Source organism: Bombus impatiens, unplaced genomic scaffold (genome assembly GCF_000188095.3).
Source record: "Bombus impatiens unplaced genomic scaffold, BIMP_2.2 scf_0317, whole genome shotgun sequence".
Taxonomy (NCBI): Eukaryota; Metazoa; Arthropoda; class Insecta; order Hymenoptera; family Apidae; genus Bombus; species Bombus impatiens.
In genome coordinates this window covers 2,663,866-2,681,382 of record NT_176736.1, presented here as the reverse complement: position 1 = coordinate 2,681,382, position 17,517 = coordinate 2,663,866, and the positions used below count along the sequence as shown (strand labels likewise).

General features: G+C 26.7%; 4 protein-coding genes across 9 annotated transcripts; 2 read left to right on the top strand and 2 right to left on the bottom strand.

Moving 5' to 3' along the window:
• Nucleotides 1-1,195: 1,195 nt before the first annotated feature.
• On the bottom strand, nucleotides 1,196-3,204 carry LOC100742863 (trafficking protein particle complex subunit 3). Of its 2 annotated transcripts, XR_001102240.3 has the most exons (4): nucleotides 3,045-3,204; nucleotides 2,313-2,828; nucleotides 1,552-1,740; nucleotides 1,196-1,373 (listed from the first exon to the last, which is right to left on the bottom strand). XR_001102240.3 is itself a non-coding variant. In XM_003489049.4 (2 exons), exons 1-2 carry the CDS (start codon nucleotides 3,081-3,083, stop codon nucleotides 2,331-2,333), a joined length of 537 nt encoding a protein of 178 aa, XP_003489097.1. In that variant the 5' UTR covers nucleotides 3,084-3,204; the 3' UTR covers nucleotides 2,298-2,330. The 2 variants fall into 2 exon arrangements, 1 of the variants encoding a protein (XP_003489097.1); XM_003489049.4 differs by lacking the exons at nucleotides 1,196-1,373; nucleotides 1,552-1,740 and having other exon boundaries at nucleotides 2,298-2,828.
• A 188-nt stretch (nucleotides 3,205-3,392) lies between these two features.
• LOC100742747 (decaprenyl-diphosphate synthase subunit 2) lies at nucleotides 3,393-5,787 on the bottom strand. The gene is made up of 5 exons (XM_003489048.4): nucleotides 4,876-5,787; nucleotides 4,662-4,790; nucleotides 4,375-4,576; nucleotides 3,879-4,301; nucleotides 3,393-3,788 (listed from the first exon to the last, which is right to left on the bottom strand). Exons 1-5 carry the CDS (start codon nucleotides 5,211-5,213, stop codon nucleotides 3,633-3,635), a joined length of 1,248 nt encoding a protein of 415 aa, XP_003489096.1. The 5' UTR covers nucleotides 5,214-5,787; the 3' UTR covers nucleotides 3,393-3,632.
• Nucleotides 5,788-5,881: 94 nt separating this feature from the next.
• Nucleotides 5,882-13,674, top strand: LOC100742626 (ATP-binding cassette sub-family B member 7, mitochondrial). Of its 4 annotated transcripts, XM_012385013.2 has the most exons (13): nucleotides 6,884-7,023; nucleotides 7,268-7,541; nucleotides 9,048-9,281; nucleotides 9,340-9,547; nucleotides 9,656-9,822; nucleotides 9,892-10,170; nucleotides 10,976-11,150; nucleotides 11,218-11,375; nucleotides 11,444-11,607; nucleotides 11,678-11,807; nucleotides 11,911-12,186; nucleotides 12,252-12,526; nucleotides 13,480-13,674. In XM_012385013.2, exons 2-12 carry the CDS (start codon nucleotides 7,284-7,286, stop codon nucleotides 12,501-12,503), a joined length of 2,301 nt encoding a protein of 766 aa, XP_012240436.1. In that variant the 5' UTR covers nucleotides 6,884-7,023; nucleotides 7,268-7,283; the 3' UTR covers nucleotides 12,504-12,526; nucleotides 13,480-13,674. The 4 variants fall into 4 exon arrangements, with proteins under 4 accessions (XP_012240437.1, XP_003489095.1, XP_012240436.1 ...); XM_033320403.1 differs by lacking the exon at nucleotides 13,480-13,674 and having other exon boundaries at nucleotides 12,252-12,838; XM_012385014.3 differs by lacking the exons at nucleotides 6,884-7,023; nucleotides 7,268-7,541; nucleotides 13,480-13,674 and adding an exon at nucleotides 5,882-6,284 and having other exon boundaries at nucleotides 12,252-12,838.
• Nucleotides 13,591-17,315, top strand: LOC100748129 (interaptin). Of its 2 annotated transcripts, XM_003489093.4 has the most exons (9): nucleotides 13,591-13,724; nucleotides 13,974-14,083; nucleotides 14,292-14,443; nucleotides 14,555-14,773; nucleotides 14,844-14,963; nucleotides 15,025-15,260; nucleotides 15,320-15,389; nucleotides 15,479-15,918; nucleotides 15,987-17,315. In XM_003489093.4, the coding sequence occupies exons 1-9, from the start codon at nucleotides 13,663-13,665 to the stop codon at nucleotides 17,098-17,100; spliced, it is 2,523 nt and encodes an 840-aa protein (XP_003489141.1). In that variant the 5' UTR covers nucleotides 13,591-13,662; the 3' UTR covers nucleotides 17,101-17,315. The 2 variants fall into 2 exon arrangements, with proteins under 2 accessions (XP_003489141.1, XP_012240434.1); XM_012385011.3 differs by lacking the exon at nucleotides 13,591-13,724 and having other exon boundaries at nucleotides 14,165-14,443.
• Nucleotides 17,316-17,517: the final 202 nt, after the last annotated feature.

The following is a 17,517-nucleotide window of genomic DNA, read 5'->3' as shown; positions in this document are numbered from 1 at the left end:
AGAGAGAGAGAGAGAGAGAGAGAGAGAGAGAGAGAGAGAGAGAGAGAGAGAGAGAGAGAGAGAGAGAGAGAGAGAGAGAGAGAGAGAGAGAGAGAGAGAGAGAGAGAGAGAGAGAGAGAGAGAGAGAGAGAGAGAGAGAGAGAGAGAGAGAGAGAGAGAGAGAGAGAGAGAGAGAGAGAGAGAGAGAGAGAGAGAGAGAGAGAGAGAGAGAGAGAGAGAGAGAGAGAGAGAGAGAGAGAGAGAGAGAGAGAGAGAGAGAGAGAGAGAGAGAGAGAGAGAGAGAGAGAGAGAGAGAGAGAGAGAGAGAGAGAGAGAGAGAGAGAGAGAGAGAGAGAGAGAGAGAGAGAGAGAGAGAGAGAGAGAGAGAGAGAGAGAGAGAGAGAGAGAGAGAGAGAGAGAGAGAGAGAGAGAGAGAGAGAGAGAGAGAGAGAGAGAGAGAGAGAGAGAGAGAGAGAGAGAGAGAGAGAGAGAGAGAGAGAGAGAGACAGAGAGAGAGAAACAATAAATTTTACAGTTTATATTAAACACATGTATGGTCTAACTTATTTTTTCACTTTGTTATGAATACATAACAATCAATTCAAGTCATTTTTAATGCTATGCATTAGTAGTTAATTATAGATACTTCAAGTAAAAATTGTTTAATGTGTATGATATAATTTATTCATTGTGTAGCATAAAATACTAATTGTGCTGTATATAAAATGTACACACTTAGCATTTATATTTATTTAGATTTTTAGATGCATGTGCATGTATATGTGTATGTATATATGTTTATATATATATATACACAATACATATTAAAAAGTATTCAATTGTTATGTATAAATGTAAAATAGAAATTATCTGTTAATAAAGTAATTTACATTTAAATATACAATCAAAAGTACTTAAAACAAATATTGCAAATAAATCAAATAAAAATAAGGAAAAACTTAATTTGCTTTATGTTTCTATATTGTAGAGATAAAAATTTATGTGTGGCAGTAATTATTAAATTATTCATGTAGTTAAATACATTTATAATACTTTATTTATTTATTATATTAATTTATTTAATTAATTATTATTGTTACATTTACTTATTAATTCGTTTATTTATTTGTATGTTATTTGTGAATAAAATTAATATGTGAAATAGAACTCAAGATTATATAACTAGTATCAAATAATAAAATCATTATTTGAGATAAATTTGGAATGTATTAGATTTATTTAAGGTGAAACAAAATATCTACTTTGCTATTAGTTATTTTGACTGGTAGTGTAATAAATGTATTGCAGTTACATTTTAACTCATTTATGAAGTTAAATGTACCTATACGATTATTACAATTTGGACAATGAAGTCTACCTTTCGTCCAAGATTCCTGTAAAAGATGCACATACCATTTTATATAGATTTTAGATAAAAGTTTTAAAATTTACCTGTACTATTTTCATTGATGTGATATTTATTTTTTATGCACTATTAAATATTCTGAAGAATATTTAATCACATATAGTAATACTAAATTGTCAATAACATAGTTTTAAAAGAAACTTTACTTGATTTATAGCATGTTCAATCCATTTAGGCAGCTTTTCCATTGAGATATATGAACAAGATTCAGAATCATTTGCTTCACATCCAACATCCATAGGATTTTTCTTGATTTCATTATGGGAAGTAAATAATAAAACAGGTTCGTTATTAGAAAGATTTTTTCTACAACGTTTGCACTTCACTTCCATAACCTGTAAAAAGAGAATATATTATATTACAAATGTTTGATGCTTTTGTCAATATTTGATTCATTAATTAATTTAAGTAATTTTACATAAGTTAATTTTACTTCAGTAAATATTATAAAAGCAGAACGTGAAAGGTTATGAATATATAAAAGAAAGACTTTATAAACAAATTATTAAAAAGAAGTCTATATACTAGAAACATATTAGTATAGGTTAAAAACTGACGTAAAAAATGATATCTACACACAGTTTAATTATATTTTTTTTACCATAATCATATATACTCAATGTAAAAAATTAATTTAAATTATTTGATAATATTCTTATTATTAAATAAATAATTTAGATAAAAAACGTATTTTTAATTTATATACTTATTAACAGATATGTATAAAAAAAAACATTTCTATATAAAGTATTTAAGCATTAAAAATCACATTATATATATATATATTTATTTTTATGCGTTGATTACATTATTATAGTTATTTACGAACATTAAATTAATAAATTTATGAATGTTATAAAATATATATATAATGAAAAATGTGCACAATGTATAACTTTACATATACCTTTAATAACAAGATTATTTAATCTTCACCTGCTGGAATAGCATCTTCTAATCTTTTAATAAATTTAACGCGTAATTCAGTTACATTATCATTTTTTAGTTGATCTTGTACAAACCAACAGGCAATCTCCATTTGTACCATTTCACAAGCTCCCCTTAATACTCCAATTAATACATTACAATATTTTAAATTTAAACAATGATCTGGTAATTCAACAAATTCTGTTAATGGGTTTGCTTCAAAACATAAAGAAAATTCATCACCAGCAGCGCTCCAATTTGTGATCGTCGGTGTTATTCCCAAAAATATTTTAAACCCAGTTTGTATTTTCTCAGCTGTATCTCGAAAGTCATAACACCGACCAGATCCAGTTCGAGCTAAGAAATCTTCTATTAAACGAATTCCCATATTGTAACCCATTCTTTCCAGCTGTTTGTTTACATCTTCTACATTTTCATAATCCTTTAGTAATTGGGCTACCAATGCTCCATATGTCAATGTAAACAATTCAGAATTCTGAAATTTATTATTATACATAAATTAGCATCATATCTTAATATATCTTTCACACAGAATGAAATTACATATAACTACACATTAAACATTATTCCTAACCTCACTTATAATTTAACATCTATTTTTTAATGATTATTTGTCAACAGAATAGAATTTAATAATATATAATCTAAATGTTTTGTAAAAATTAATAAAGCAATATAGTGATATACTCACAACTTTTTTTGAGTCAAGTTTTGTGCCTGCTCGTGACATATTTATGTATGTTGTGTACGGTTCTTCAATCGGCTATGGTTGACAGAGTCGATATTCGCCATTTAATTTTTAATTTATTATCAAATTATTTATACATTTATAATTATACTAAATAATTACAAAGATCTAAACTATTTTAAATTATTTAGCGAAATGTTTATATAATATACAATAATTTATTAGAAATTGGAATATTATTAGCTTATGTACACAAATACATCGTTTCTTCGTAAATATGTGTATCAAATAGTAAAATAATAATAATAAAAATAAATACGGTATTGGGTATTAAATGTGAATAACACATTTGTTTAAACATTTGTTTATTATAAAATGTAACAATCTTATTATATATATTATACATATTTTATCTTAATTATATATATATATATATATATATTGCAATTTAAATAATATTTTGTTCATAATATAGAGAAAATATAAATTTCATAAGTATATTAAAACTGAAAACTTAAAATAGGACGGAGTCCTCAAACTGATCTTTGGGCAATTATATAAAATATATTACTTTTTAATTGAAATTGTTGTTCAGAAATCCCCCATAGCTGCAATAATATTATATAATGCTGTTCTTGCATCATTCTTTTCAAATACACTTAAAACTTCCATTGCCCTTTGTGAATGTCTTTTCTGTAATTGTTTTGTTAATTCTACTCCAGGTCCCATCATAACAATTTTATGAATCTGCATATTAAATTGTTAAAATGATTTATGTCATAAATGGAAAACAAATTATTACACATTCAAAAATATGTTTACATTTAATATGCTTACCTTAACATAGTCTACATTATTTACAGATTCCAAACCTTTATCAATTTCTGTCAAAATTGATGGGTCATGTTCAATATGAAACATAATTGGTGCAGAACATAGATTGAATGTTACATTTTGATCTTTTGTAATAAATGGACCTAAATCTAAGCAAGCTTGCCAAGCCAACGCTAAGTGTTTTCCAAAATTGTAACCTTGTTCCTGTATTTCATTGTTGTGTCCTGCTAATTTTAATGCACCTTTACAAGATTTTCCTAATAAGGCACCAGCACTTAAAACATTTCTAAGAGTCCATTCCTTTACTGCATAATCCTTACGATCTTCAGGTGGTATAGAAGGTAAAGGATTATTTTGGTTATCTCTACGTCCTACAAATTCTGCCTCTGCTAAGTCTCTCACAGCACTTGACATTAATTCAACAATCTAAATGTGATTATAATATAAAATATAATACAAATAATTTATATAAATCAAACTATCTAATTTTTATACACACATCTTGATTGCGAAGATTTGCTAATTCAGCACAAGAATTTGCTAATAAATAATCCCCACTTAGTAGTGCAATTTTATTGCCAAAATTCATATCATTCAATTCTGATGTTTCTAGATAAACATCAGATTCTATATTTACTAAACCTTTGTGAACAAGATGACTAGTACGTATCATTTCAGTTACTTCTGCTAAAGCTCTTTGACTAAATAAAAATTCGTTTAATATTATTTTTGTTACAAATTTATGATGCTTTAAAATTTTATATTATTAAGAGCTATAATAAGTACCTGTGTAATACACCTGCAGCTTTGTCTTCCTCCATATCATCTACGCCTAAATGACCAGCAGCTTTTGAAATTAACAATACAATAAGACCCCATGCTTGCATGTTGTTACGTCCATTATAAATAACACTTCTATAATAAATTTAAATAAATGTTAATATAGAGAAGAACTAATAGTACTGTAGGTTTATAAGAAATATATTAATAAAATTCTTACTTGGCTGTTTTTAACAAAGGATGATTGGATCCTACTAGTTTTCTCAAGTGCAAAGCTACATTTGCTATTTCATCGCTTAAGAGCCACCGTAAACTTAGGAATGATGTTGGATATCCAACAATTTTCTCTGCTTCTGAAACAGCTCTGTTCCAATCTGGCTTTTGACTTCCTGTAAGCTTTGCTTCAACCTGTTTGGATTGATGTAAATGGAATCTGTTTTGTGTAGAAATGTGCATATTTCTTTGTCTTTCACAATTCACATTATGATCACTGCATAAGATTCCTCTGGTTATATTTCTGTTTCTCAATAAATTAAATGTAATTTTGTTCGTAGACATTTTTGTACTGCACACACCCGTGGAATTTGTTTTCTCTCGACATTAACATTAGTCACACATTCAACAGGTATAACGCACATGATTAACATTTCAGGCTTTCACTTTTGACCTTATTCTTAAAAGATATCATGTGATTTGTCTTCAGGTATAAAAAGTTATTCATTTTTCATCATGGAAAGTCATTAAACAAATATATATCTTATATATTTGTACATGGTTTTATAATACATTTTATTGAGATCGTTAAATTAAATAGAGCAATGTACATGAATTCTTTTATATAAGAAGGTAATGTTTTAATCATGGACCGTACTCCTATATCTATGGTTTAGTATGCAAAGAGTATGTAGAGAGAATATGTAGAGAATTAGGATGAAATTAGTGTTGCAGGAACGTTTCTATATTATGTCTATTCTCATGGTATTTAAACTTATCCACAATTATGCAGTTATATAAAATTGTTAATTTTATATTGTATAAGTTAAGAAAACAAAACAATAAGCGGAAAAGTACAAATGTAATGCAATAGAAATATGGAAATGAAACACCGAGAATATAAAGAAAAATGAAGTAACGTAGAAAGTTACTAAGGATTAAAGATTGAGAAAATTATAATATAAAGATATAGATATGGGCATAGCTCTATGGAGACCGATAACCGAGCAATAACTAACGGTGGTGATGCTGTTTCGGGGGAGCAGAGAACGTGATACGTAGGGCCGCATAGATGATTGGTTGTGATTGCGCAAGCGCAATCTTATTCTTATCAAGTAAAAATGAATTAGTATAACTAGTTAACTGATTTATTTTCCCCTTCTGATATACATCATTGAGTGAGTGACTAATGATCAATGCGGCCCCAATTATCACATAACTTTGTCTCCCGCTCCCCGGAAGCAACTAAGTTTGCACTCAATCATTATATGAATTCCTGTGTCAATGTACGTAGCAATCGTAATATGAAGCAGGGAATTGCACATTAAAGATTGTATTCATCGAAACAAAATGAGAGCAAACAACTCTCCTAAACGCCATCTTCAGATAGAATAACGTACTGTTAGGATTGAAAACGTAAGTATTCGATACATGCCGGAGAAGGAAATAAACTGAAATTGAAACTGTAAAATTGTTTTGTCAAATTATATAGGTATCAAATGTATCTTCTTAAGAAAGTTAAAAAATATTGTTACATATATATGATTTAATGTTCATTTTAATATAAAATGTAATGTAACTTTAGTCAATTTGGTTCAGAGAAGAAAAGATGTATCATAGGTATATGTATGAAGGCAATCATGTGTAAATATAAATCATATAATCTAATAAAAATACCATCTTAATCCTTAGCATTACCTTTCTAAATATTACCAGAGAGGAATTCCCTCTCTGATATTACCTACATACTACTTGTACGTATGTTGAACATATAAATGGTAGATGGATAGTATCTCTCTCTGATAGTACATATATGTATATTCAATCAGAGACTCTAAATGCATATACATATAATAGCACACTTGTATAGCCAATAGCCGATGTGGGTTATTAGATTTGTATTTTTATCATGATCTAATAATCTAATTTGTGAATTTTGCTTTTGTATTGTCATTTGTGAATAAATATTTCTAGCATAATGTTAAGTATTATTCTATGTCGTCGCATGTTACGGACTGGATATAATGAAAAAAAACTCTGGACCAGATCATTTGTAACGTGTTCAATTAAATCACGAAGACAAATTACTTATCGCGAAGAAGTTTTATCTCACATTTTGACACGTACTCTAATATACCCTGCCATTGGAATTAGGGTAATATTTTTAATTTACATATTCTACCTTCATAAAATATTATAAACATTAATCAAGGATTTATAACAATGTGTTTTTGAAATATTGGGTGTTTACTAACTCTCCAATTATTATTGTATCAAGCTAAATCATGGAAATTAGTTAAATGTTTATTAATTAATAATAAATAAATAACATATAACATGTTAAGTAATGTTAATTAAACAGGTATTTATTTCAAAGCATTTCTTTATTGCTTCTGCAGATATAACATTTACATAATGGGTAGAACTTCAAGAAAACGTCATCAAAAGAAGAAGCTAAATAAAGAAATAGCAGAAAATACAGAAGACAGTTTGATGCATTTTAGATCTTGGTTATTAACAAAGAACTGTTCATCAGTTTATGATCTTGTTCCATTTAACTTTCTTATTACAGGACGAGGATTAAAAACATTAAAAGACATTAAAGTTAATGATATATTGATCAAACTACCTTATGAAATCTTAATAACAACATGTACATTATCTCAAAGCAATGTCAGTGTTTTATTTTCAAACACTGAACATTATAGTGCTCAATGTTTATTAGCTGTATTTATTTTGTACGAATCACATTTAGAAAGTACTTCAAAATGGTATCACTATATTAATAGTTTACCACGAAATCTAACAAATCCAGATTTTTGTACACAAAAAGAAAAGAATTTGTTACCAACATTAATTACAGATTATATGAATGAGTTCCATAAAATACATAGTGATTTTCGATTATTAATTAGATCTATGAATAATTTGAAGTTAAATAGAGAATCTCATTGTCCTCATTGCAACTTACATCTTAAGAAAATAATTACATTTGCAAAATACAAATGGGCATATTATATTGTTAATACAAGAGCTGTATACATAGATGCAGCTGAAATTGAGAAAAATCGAGATATTACTATTAATATAAAACAACCAAATAATTTAGCCTTAGCACCATTTTTAGACTTATTTAATCATAATATACATACCATAACACATGCATCTGTAGTTACAAATAAAAATGGGAATAAATTTTACCAAATTGCTACCTTAAATTCATTTAATTTAGGATCACAAGTTTTTATCAATTATGGTGCACATAATAGTCTTAAATTATATGTCCATTATGGCTTTTTTATATCAGATAATCCATTAGATGAAATTTATTTTGATATTTCTGATGTAAAAGTTTGTTTTGATGTCCCAAAATTTAAATTGGATTTCATTATTTCTAATAATTTACAACAAAACATGGCATTTACAAGAGATGGTTTAAATTATAATGCACTCTGTACATTATTCATAATGAATACAAAATTACAGAAAGATCATTGGAATGCAAAATTATATGGAAATTTATTTATGTCAGAGGATATAATAGATGCATATAATATAGCAAAACCAATTTTAAATTTGAAAAAAAATGGACTACTAAATCATTTGACTACTATGAAAAAACTGAAATATTATACACAATGTTTTTCAATTGCAATAAATCTTGTAGAAGAATATATTACAATATTAAATGAATCATATAACAGTCTATGTACATTTCATTAATTTGATGAAAATATATAATTGATAACATAAAGATATAATTTGTAATATATATATAGGAGAATGTTTGTTGTAAACGAGTCATTTAGAAACTAAGTTTATAAACTATATAAATTAATAAACTAATATGTACAGAGAATTTCCTAATTTTTCCAGAATACATGATTAGATTTCTGTTTCAGGTACCAAATGATTTTGATAGAATTGATTAGTTTGAGTTTTGTATGACTCATATTCAAACAATTTATACCTTTACATTACTTTAATAAAAACAATAGCATTATTCATTACATTTTATTTGTTTTTCTACCATGTGAAATAAGATATATCTTCATTTATTTATAGTTTTGAACAAAATATTTTTGCATTTGACAAATTATTAATAGTATCTAAGGAATCTTTAAAATGTTTAATAATATTTTTTATTAATGTTCAATACAAGTTTAATTATTTTTATAGTGTTGCAGTGGAAATGTAATTGATCGTACACAGAAAAAGAAATCTATTATAAGTTCTGTTAAACTTCCATTGGTAATACCTGGATTTACTGGGGGAAAATCAGGACAACAAAAAAGAGATTGTTTTCATCCTGGTGTATCTAGTTTAAGCCATGAATGTATTGATGTTCAAGAAAGGGAGGCAATTAAATCTGCAAATATGATTAGAGCAATGCTTAGATATATTTGGCCAAAAGTAAGTTATCTTAGGGACCTAATTAATATTGTAATAATATAGCTATATCTATTCATAGGATGATCCAGATATTCGAAGAAGAGTTAAAATAGCCATGGGTTTACTTGTTGGTGCAAAAGCTCTAAATGTTGGCGTTCCTTTCATTTTTAAATGTGCAATAGATACTCTTAATACCCAACACATGGCAACTACTGGTAATGCCATTTTAAGTCTAGAAACTGGATCAGATACGGTTGCAACAGTAGCAACATCATTACTTATTGGATGTATGTACAAAAATCATATAAATTATTATTATAAAAAGAATATTCTTTCTGATTTATAAGTTGTTGAGAGTAGATATTTTCTATTAATATTATCATATTGAAAAACAGATGGAGTAGCACGTGCTGGTGCAGCTGGATTTAGTGAATTGAGAAATGCAGTATTCGCAAAAGTTGCTCATCATTCTATTCGTAAAATAGCTAAAAATGTATTCTTACATTTACATAATTTAGACATGGCTTTTCATTTAGGTAGACAAACTGGAGCATTATCTAAAGTAAGATAATTTTATTGTTCCTATTTTTATTATTTGAAATAATCATTTATTCAATACAAATTGTTGTAGACAATAGATAGAGGGAGTCGTGGTATAAATTTTGTATTAAATGCTATGGTATTTAATATTATTCCTACTGTCTTTGAATTATCATTAGTTAGTACAGTCTTATATTTAAAATGTGGAACAGAATATGCAAGTATTGCTCTTAGTTGTGTTGGAATTTATGCATTATTCACATTGGCTATTACTCAATGGCGAACGAAATTTAGAATTTTTATGAATCAAGCAGAAAATGAAGCAAGTAATAAAGCAATAGATTCACTTATCAATTATGAAACAGTAAAGGTATATTTTGTACTTTATTCATTTTTACAATTGAATAGGTTACTGTAAGAAGGAGGCAGCTCCACTTTAAGATAATTTGAGCAAATCAACAAAAATCAAGTACTGCTTCAAACATGTTATAAATTTATGGTTAATCTATATACATGTTAATGTACTCTTAGACTAAATATAAAATCTATACGTTTCTTATTGTTCAATAAATATGATTTTCAATATTGGAGCTACTTTCCTTTTGTGCCAAAAATAGAAACAAAATAGTAAATTACTAAAAGAATTAAAGAAATTTAAAAAGAGATTATATTTTATTATAATCATGACTATAATGATTAATGCATTTAAAAAGAATGATATTTGAAGTATATGGTGTAGAATCATCTTCAAATAACTTATCCTCTCAGAAGCCTATTGTCTGAAGTTTTTTGGTTTTGTTATAGAACCATATCTTATTTTCTGCAACGTACTTCTTTGTAAGTTCTAACAGGCCCTTATATTTTGAAACTTTTAATGGTAAGAAGATTTTATATGTTGATTGAAGATTATTCATTGTTATAAATGTTTGCTTTTTGATATTGAACATTTTTACTTGTTCAAATTCATTCTCAATGTATTTAGTTGTGCCTCTTTACTTAGAGCTAATTCCTTTTTCCACTAAGTCTAAGATCACATTTTTTTTAATGAAACGAAATGAAAAAAAGTAGAGCTGCCTCCTTCTTGCTACAAATCCTTCAATTACGATATCTATATTTCCATACAATTCTAATATTTGTACTGTATAAATAATTTATTTTTATATCTTTTATGTTAGTATTTTAATAACGAAAAATTTGAAGCTGAAAGATATGACGAATCGTTGAAAAAATATGAAATTGCATCACTTAAAACAAGTACAAGTCTAGCAATGCTAAATTTTGGACAAAATGCTATATTTAGCGCTGCACTTAGTTTAATAATGGTACTAGCATCCAATAATATTATAGAGGGTAATTTTTTAATGTTTACAATGTACATAATATAAAGTGTAAATTTTGAAGTAATATTTAAATGTAGGTACCATGACAGTAGGAGACTTAGTAATGGTTAATGGTCTTTTATTCCAACTATCAGTTCCCTTAGGATTTTTGGGTTCAGTATATCGTGAAGTTAGACAAGCTCTCATCGATATGCAAACTATGTTTACTTTGATGGCAATGAATACTGCTATTAAGGTACTTATACATACTTTCTAAGATTTATTGATTATAAGTAATTCATACAGTTTATGATATAATACCAGTCTAAAGAGAATGCAACGCACTTTCATATAACTTCAAAGAATTCGGATATTGAATTTAAAAACATTAGCTTTCACTATGTTGAAGGCAAGCCTATTTTTAAAGATATTAATTTTACTATTCCAAGTGGTAAAAAGATAGCTATTATTGGAGGATCTGGTTGTGGGTAAGTTTTAAATATAATATACATAATTTTTAAAAAAGTAAAGTATTGATTAATAATATATGCTTTTTAGTAAAACAACATTAGTAAGATTGTTATACCGATTTTTTGAACCACACTCTGGAGCTGTTTTTATAAATGGGCATAATATTCGAGACATTGATTTAGATATCTTAAGAAAATCAATAGCAATTGTTCCTCAGGTAATTTTATCATTTATTATCAACTTAAATCATAAATTTTAATTAAAAAAAGATTTAGTAATATACATATAATTAAAATATTAAAATCAACAAATTATTCTAGGACACTGTTCTCTTTCATGAAAGTATCTTTTACAACCTTCATTATGGTAATTTATCTAAAAGTAAGGAGGATGTTTTTGAAGCTGCCAAAATGGCAAATTTACATGATTCCATTCTTAAATGGCCAAAAGGATATGATACACCTGTTGGAGAACGTGGTTTAAAGTTAAGTGGTGGTGAAAAGCAACGAGTAGCAATTGCTAGAGCAATTTTAAAAAATAGCCCAATATTAATTTTTGATGAAGCCACATCATCTCTAGATTCTATTACAGAACATGTAAGTTCCTATTATATGTTAAATGTTATTACTATAAATATTTAACTCTGATAACATACTTTCAGAATATTCTTGAAGCATTACGTAGAGCAACTGTTGGCCGGACTTCCATTGTTATAGCCCATCGATTATCCACTGTTATGGATTCAGATGAAATTTTTGTATTAGATAATGGTAGTTTGATTGAAAGAGGAACACATGACTCTTTATTAGCTGTGCCAAATTCTTTATATTGCAAATTGTGGGAAACACAACACATAGGAATGCTCAAATCTAGTCAAGAAAAAGATAATAACTGTAGAACTCCAGGAGTTTGAAACAGAAATTGTATAATGCACAGGTAATAATGTCATACAATCTTGAACTTGAAATTAACCATTTGAACATACTGAGAAGTCTATATATATCTAAACAATAGATTCTTATTTCTATAATTTTTTTTGTTTATCGTAATCTATCAAAATGAACCAAAAATATTTCCAAAAAGTCGATTTGATTCTAATTGAACATTTCCCAGTTTTAATACAAAATTAATATTACATAAGATTAAATATTTATTATTTAATGTATTATTATAAATGTATTATTGTAAATGCAACTAGCAATGGTAAATTAGGCAAATTACTTGTAATAATAAAAATTTGTAACATAACAATATACATGTGCATTATATATAATATTTTTAATTTGTTACACAATTACAAGTCTGTGGCTAAATTTCCAAAGTATAATTATTATCACAATTAATGTTTGAAAAGTATAGTAGATAGAACGAAAATAAAAAGATAAGTACAAATTTATTATTATTACTATTCCTCTTTATTCTATGTATACAGGGTGGTTGGTAACTGGCGGTACAAGTCTGCTAGAGTTATACAGGGTGGTTGGTAACTGGTGGTATACTGGTGGTACAAGCGGAAAGGGGATGATTCTACGTGAAAAAAGAAGTCGAAAATATAGAATAAAAATTTTTCGATTGAGGCTTTGTTTTCGAGAAAATCAACTTTGAATTTTCGCTTGGTACGCGTGCACTTTACCACGTCTCGTTGGAAAAATTTTTCTAAAAAGAAAAAAAAATTTTATTCTATATTTTTGACTTCTTTTTTCGCGTAGAATCACCCCCTTTCCGCTTGTACCACCAGTTACCAACCACCCTGTATATAGATTTATCACAAAATAGTAATATACGATATATAAATATTTTTAAATAAAATCGAAATATTTCATTCCTTATATATATACATGCATTTGTCATTTACAAAAATATGTTTTTAAGTATTTTCATTTGAACAGATTTCTTTAAATACATATAACTCTAATCAACATTGATTAGAGAAATGTTGTGCATTGGTTACCTTGGAAACCGGTTAAAAACAACTATGGATGCTGATTAGTCTTGAATAAGTTTGGATAATGATGTAATAATTTGTTCTTATAAAGCTATGCTAGTTGTGATGTAGAATTTGCAAATAAAACATGCAAACTGAAGTTCCTACGTTGCCTGTAGTACACTTTAATGCCCATAAGAATCTCAATAGGTAATCATAGTAGTGCCAAGCATTTTATAAATATTTTGATGTATATTTGTGATGTAAATTGAGAACTGAATACTTTGACGATGTGTCTGTAACAAACATTTTAGTATATATGTATATTGTTTTACAGTTTAATTTTTTTTTTATTTAATTTTTTCACATATAACAAATTTGTGTCATTTATGTATTCATTATATATTTAAATTGTATTTTCTACTATAGATCTTGAGAAATCTTATGTATAATTTACAGAAAACAAAATTCTAACTTAGGAAGGTCATCAGTGGAAACAAAAATTAATTCATCTCACAAAAATATAGCATATCTCTCCTATAAGAAAAAAAACCTACATCCTCTACTTGGTTTGTATTAAAATTTCAATAAGAATTAATACATTAATTCATAAAACATTAATTAATAGGCACTTTATTCTCCTATTAAAGGATTTATAATATTTTATTTTTAATGTTTAAATTAATGAAGTAATTATCAATGTCTTTTAAACATACATGATCCACATGATCCCTGGATGTTTAAAACAATATTTTAATATTAATATTTAATATACAGTACGACCATATCAAAGTAATGTTCGACAATGTCCTTCTTTGGAACAATCAAAACCTAATAAGAGTAACATTGAACAAAGAGTTCTGTCTGCAAAAATGTTACGTATTAAAGAACTACAAAATCAGTTGGCGGATGCTCACTATCGATTAAATGTAATGATTTCAAATTGTATCACATAAATTTACATATTTCTAAAATTCATGTATATATCACAAGTATATGTTAATTACAGGCATATTGAATATAATTATATATTTCCACAGGAATTAGCAACTGAAAACAAATTATTACGAGCATTACAGAAAAGACAAGATTCTGCATTAAAACGTTATGAAGGAACAAATGCTGAACTTCCGCGGATTATTAATTCACATCATGAGGAATTGAGAGTACTTCAGATTAAATATAAAAAATTAAAAACTTTACAAAAGGAAACATGTAATTTATTAAAGGAAAAAGAAAATGAGCTTCAACAATTACAGGTAGATATTAATATATATAACGTTTTCAAACAAAAAATGAAAATATCAATAGTTATATATTACCCCTTAGTCACAAAATAAACATCTATTACAACTTAGTAAGGATCGTAATTTGGGAGAGAGAGAAAAGTTACAAATAGAAGTTTCTGATTTAAATCATAGAATACAACAACAACAAGATACCATACAGGTAATCTCATATTTGTAACTGATTTCATACATAATATTTATACATTTCATTATTTTATTAGACACTACATAAAAAACTAACTCTTGAAACTAAAAGTTTAAAACAACAATTGCATCTAGAAATTTCTAAGCGTAGAGAAACACAAAAACATTTAGATGAAACAACAGAAAAATTAAGATCTTTAGAAAATTTACTAGATAATAGAGAACGAAGATTATATTATAGTGGACAATTATTGTTTCCTGATAAGAATCGACGTTTTGGCACACAGTCTCTCACAAACCTAAGAGATATTAGGTATGTGGAAAATATAATACTAAACTAATCATTTCTTCATATTCAGTGATTTCTTCTAGCTCATCAAATCCATTAAAGATACCAAGTAAAAACAAAAAATGGCAAACAGATATCCAAAAAGACAGTTTGGTAAAGATAAATTTTATTCTATAATTGTGTATACTATTTATATCTTCTGAAAATAGATATTATGTTCATCTCATATTGATAACTTTTAGCCCATGCTTCATACATCTGAATTAAATGAAAAGAACATCAAAACAGAGGAAAGGATAATTTCAAATCAAACTTTAGACTGTATAAAATCTGAAACAATGACAAACTTGGAACAAGTACGAAGATATCGTCTTCAAAAATCGCCATACAAAAATACATTGAATAATTCAGAAGAAAAATCCAGGGAAATAGATTTAGCTATAAACGAAAATTCAGAGTTTTCAATAGGTTTAGAAAAATCAGAACAATTAGAAAAACAACATAAAGAGGAGGGGGAATATCAAATAAGCGCAGGTAAATTTAGAAAAATATATAACAACCGAAAATGTCAAAATTTTATCAGTTCATCTGGAGGTAGCGAAAGCGAAAATGAAAATGAACATGAAAATGATAAAAATAATTATACGAATGCAACTAACAATTCTAAGCAACTGCATGCAAGGTTTGTATGATTTGCATTTATTTTTATTTAAAATAATTATTTAATTGTAACATTTTATTATCTTTCAGATTAATTAGCAGTGCAGATGACACTTCAGATTCAAAAGATTCTGATTGTAAATATAGAAATAAATTGAGGGTTTTAGTAAGAGAAAGAAAAAATTCCTATGTAAGTGATTCAGAAATAGAATCTGAAATAAGAAAACAATCAATTGAACATTACTTGACAGTGAATCGTCAAAATGATACACTCAAATTAATTTCATCTGTTTATGACAATCAAGCTCATTATGACTCTGATAAAGAAACAGAAAAATTTACATCTTCAAAAAATATATTAAATGAATCACAGAATGTTTATCAATCTTTAATTGATGAAATGCATATAAAAACTAAAAATGTAGAAAATGAAAACATATATGCTCAATACGATATACACACAGAATATAAAAACTCAGGCAATATAGAAAACTATATGTGTGAACAAACTCCACCTAAAATACAAGAATTTAATAATGTAAGTATGAAAAAAGATGATTTTAAAAATGAATCATCATTACAAACATATTTTAAAGATGGACATGACGTATCATTCAAAACTAATAATATAGAGCCAGTAGATATTGAATCAAAAATATCACACACGAATGAAACTCTTTTTAATGGTACACAAAAAAGATTTTCTACACAAGATTTATTAAATTCTTCACAGAATTTAAATAAAGCAACAATAAACAAAGTAGATACAACAGAAGTAGGAATATTAAGTGAAAATATGCTGCTACAGAACTATAGTTTAGAAACAAAAAATAAATTAAATAAGAATGAGTTTCAAAATGTTGATATGATTTCACACGATGTACAATCTCATGATAATGATTCAGTTCATGATATATTAACTGATGTTAGTACTATGTCTGAAAGCAATATAAAAACAAAAATGACAGATTATAACAAAGAAAAGTTATTAGCATCAATGAAAGCTATTGATAATAATGAAAACATTGAATTTCTAAACCAAGATTATGAAAAACATAATGTAACAAGAAAAAAGCAAATGATAGAAAATGTGTTCCCTGATTTGCCATCCCACATGAAGAAAAAGCAAGAAATTATTAAAGATATATTTGATACTGATGTAATTAAAAATGAATCAACAGATAATTGTAATAAATTACACTGAAATATAAATGAAAAAAAGAAAAATACTAAAATATCTGCAAGGACAAAACATAGACTATATAAATAATTATAATATGTGTGTAACTATATTTTTTTTATAATACAGATATTACTATACATACATGTACATCTCTATTTTATGAGAGGTTAGGAACTTCTTATTTAATGTAATAAATTATTTAAGGATATGCTATTAAAAGCTTTGTACATCTTTTACCCTAATTTTAGTTCTTTAATAAATGTCTATTATATTTATAATTTAAGTGTCTATAAATTATTAGATTTATTTTATGGTTCTCAGTGTCAATATATGCGGAGTGTACATATATGTGTATTATGTAATTAATGTTACATCAATTATATTTATATTTATTTTGTATATTTGTTGGTAATAAAGAAACAATAACATCTAATAAAC

What these genes read in the sequence shown, in the direction of transcription:
- LOC100742863 (XM_003489049.4), bottom strand. Translation starts at nt 3,083, where the DNA reads ATGTCACGAGCAGGCACAAAACTTGACTCAAAAAAAGTT. An exon ending in AACTTGACTCAAAAAAAGTT is followed by an intron (nt 2,829 to 3,044) that starts GTGAGTATATCA and finishes AATAAATTTCAG; the next exon opens with AATTCTGAATTGTTTACATT.
- LOC100742747 (XM_003489048.4), bottom strand. Translation starts at nt 5,213, where the DNA reads ATGTCTACGAACAAAATTACATTTAATTTATTGAGAAACAGAAATATA. An exon ending in CCTTTGTTAAAAACAGCCAA is followed by an intron (nt 4,791 to 4,875) that starts GTAAGAATTTTA and finishes AATTTATTATAG; the next exon opens with AAGTGTTATTTATAATGGAC. An exon ending in ATAATGTAGACTATGTTAAG is followed by an intron (nt 3,789 to 3,878) that starts GTAAGCATATTA and finishes TTTAATATGCAG; the next exon opens with ATTCATAAAATTGTTATGAT.
- LOC100742626 (XM_012385013.2), top strand. Translation starts at nt 7,284, where the DNA reads ATGGGTAGAACTTCAAGAAAACGTCATCAAAAGAAGAAGCTAAATAAA. An exon ending in AACATCATTACTTATTGGAT is followed by an intron (nt 9,548 to 9,655) that starts GTATGTACAAAA and finishes ATTGAAAAACAG; the next exon opens with ATGGAGTAGCACGTGCTGGT. An exon ending in TCAATTATGAAACAGTAAAG is followed by an intron (nt 10,171 to 10,975) that starts GTATATTTTGTA and finishes CTTTTATGTTAG; the next exon opens with TATTTTAATAACGAAAAATT.
- LOC100748129 (XM_003489093.4), top strand. Translation starts at nt 13,663, where the DNA reads ATGCAAACTGAAGTTCCTACGTTGCCTGTAGTACACTTTAATGCCCAT. An exon ending in ATGAGCTTCAACAATTACAG is followed by an intron (nt 14,774 to 14,843) that starts GTAGATATTAAT and finishes ATTACCCCTTAG; the next exon opens with TCACAAAATAAACATCTATT. An exon ending in ATATCCAAAAAGACAGTTTG is followed by an intron (nt 15,390 to 15,478) that starts GTAAAGATAAAT and finishes GATAACTTTTAG; the next exon opens with CCCATGCTTCATACATCTGA.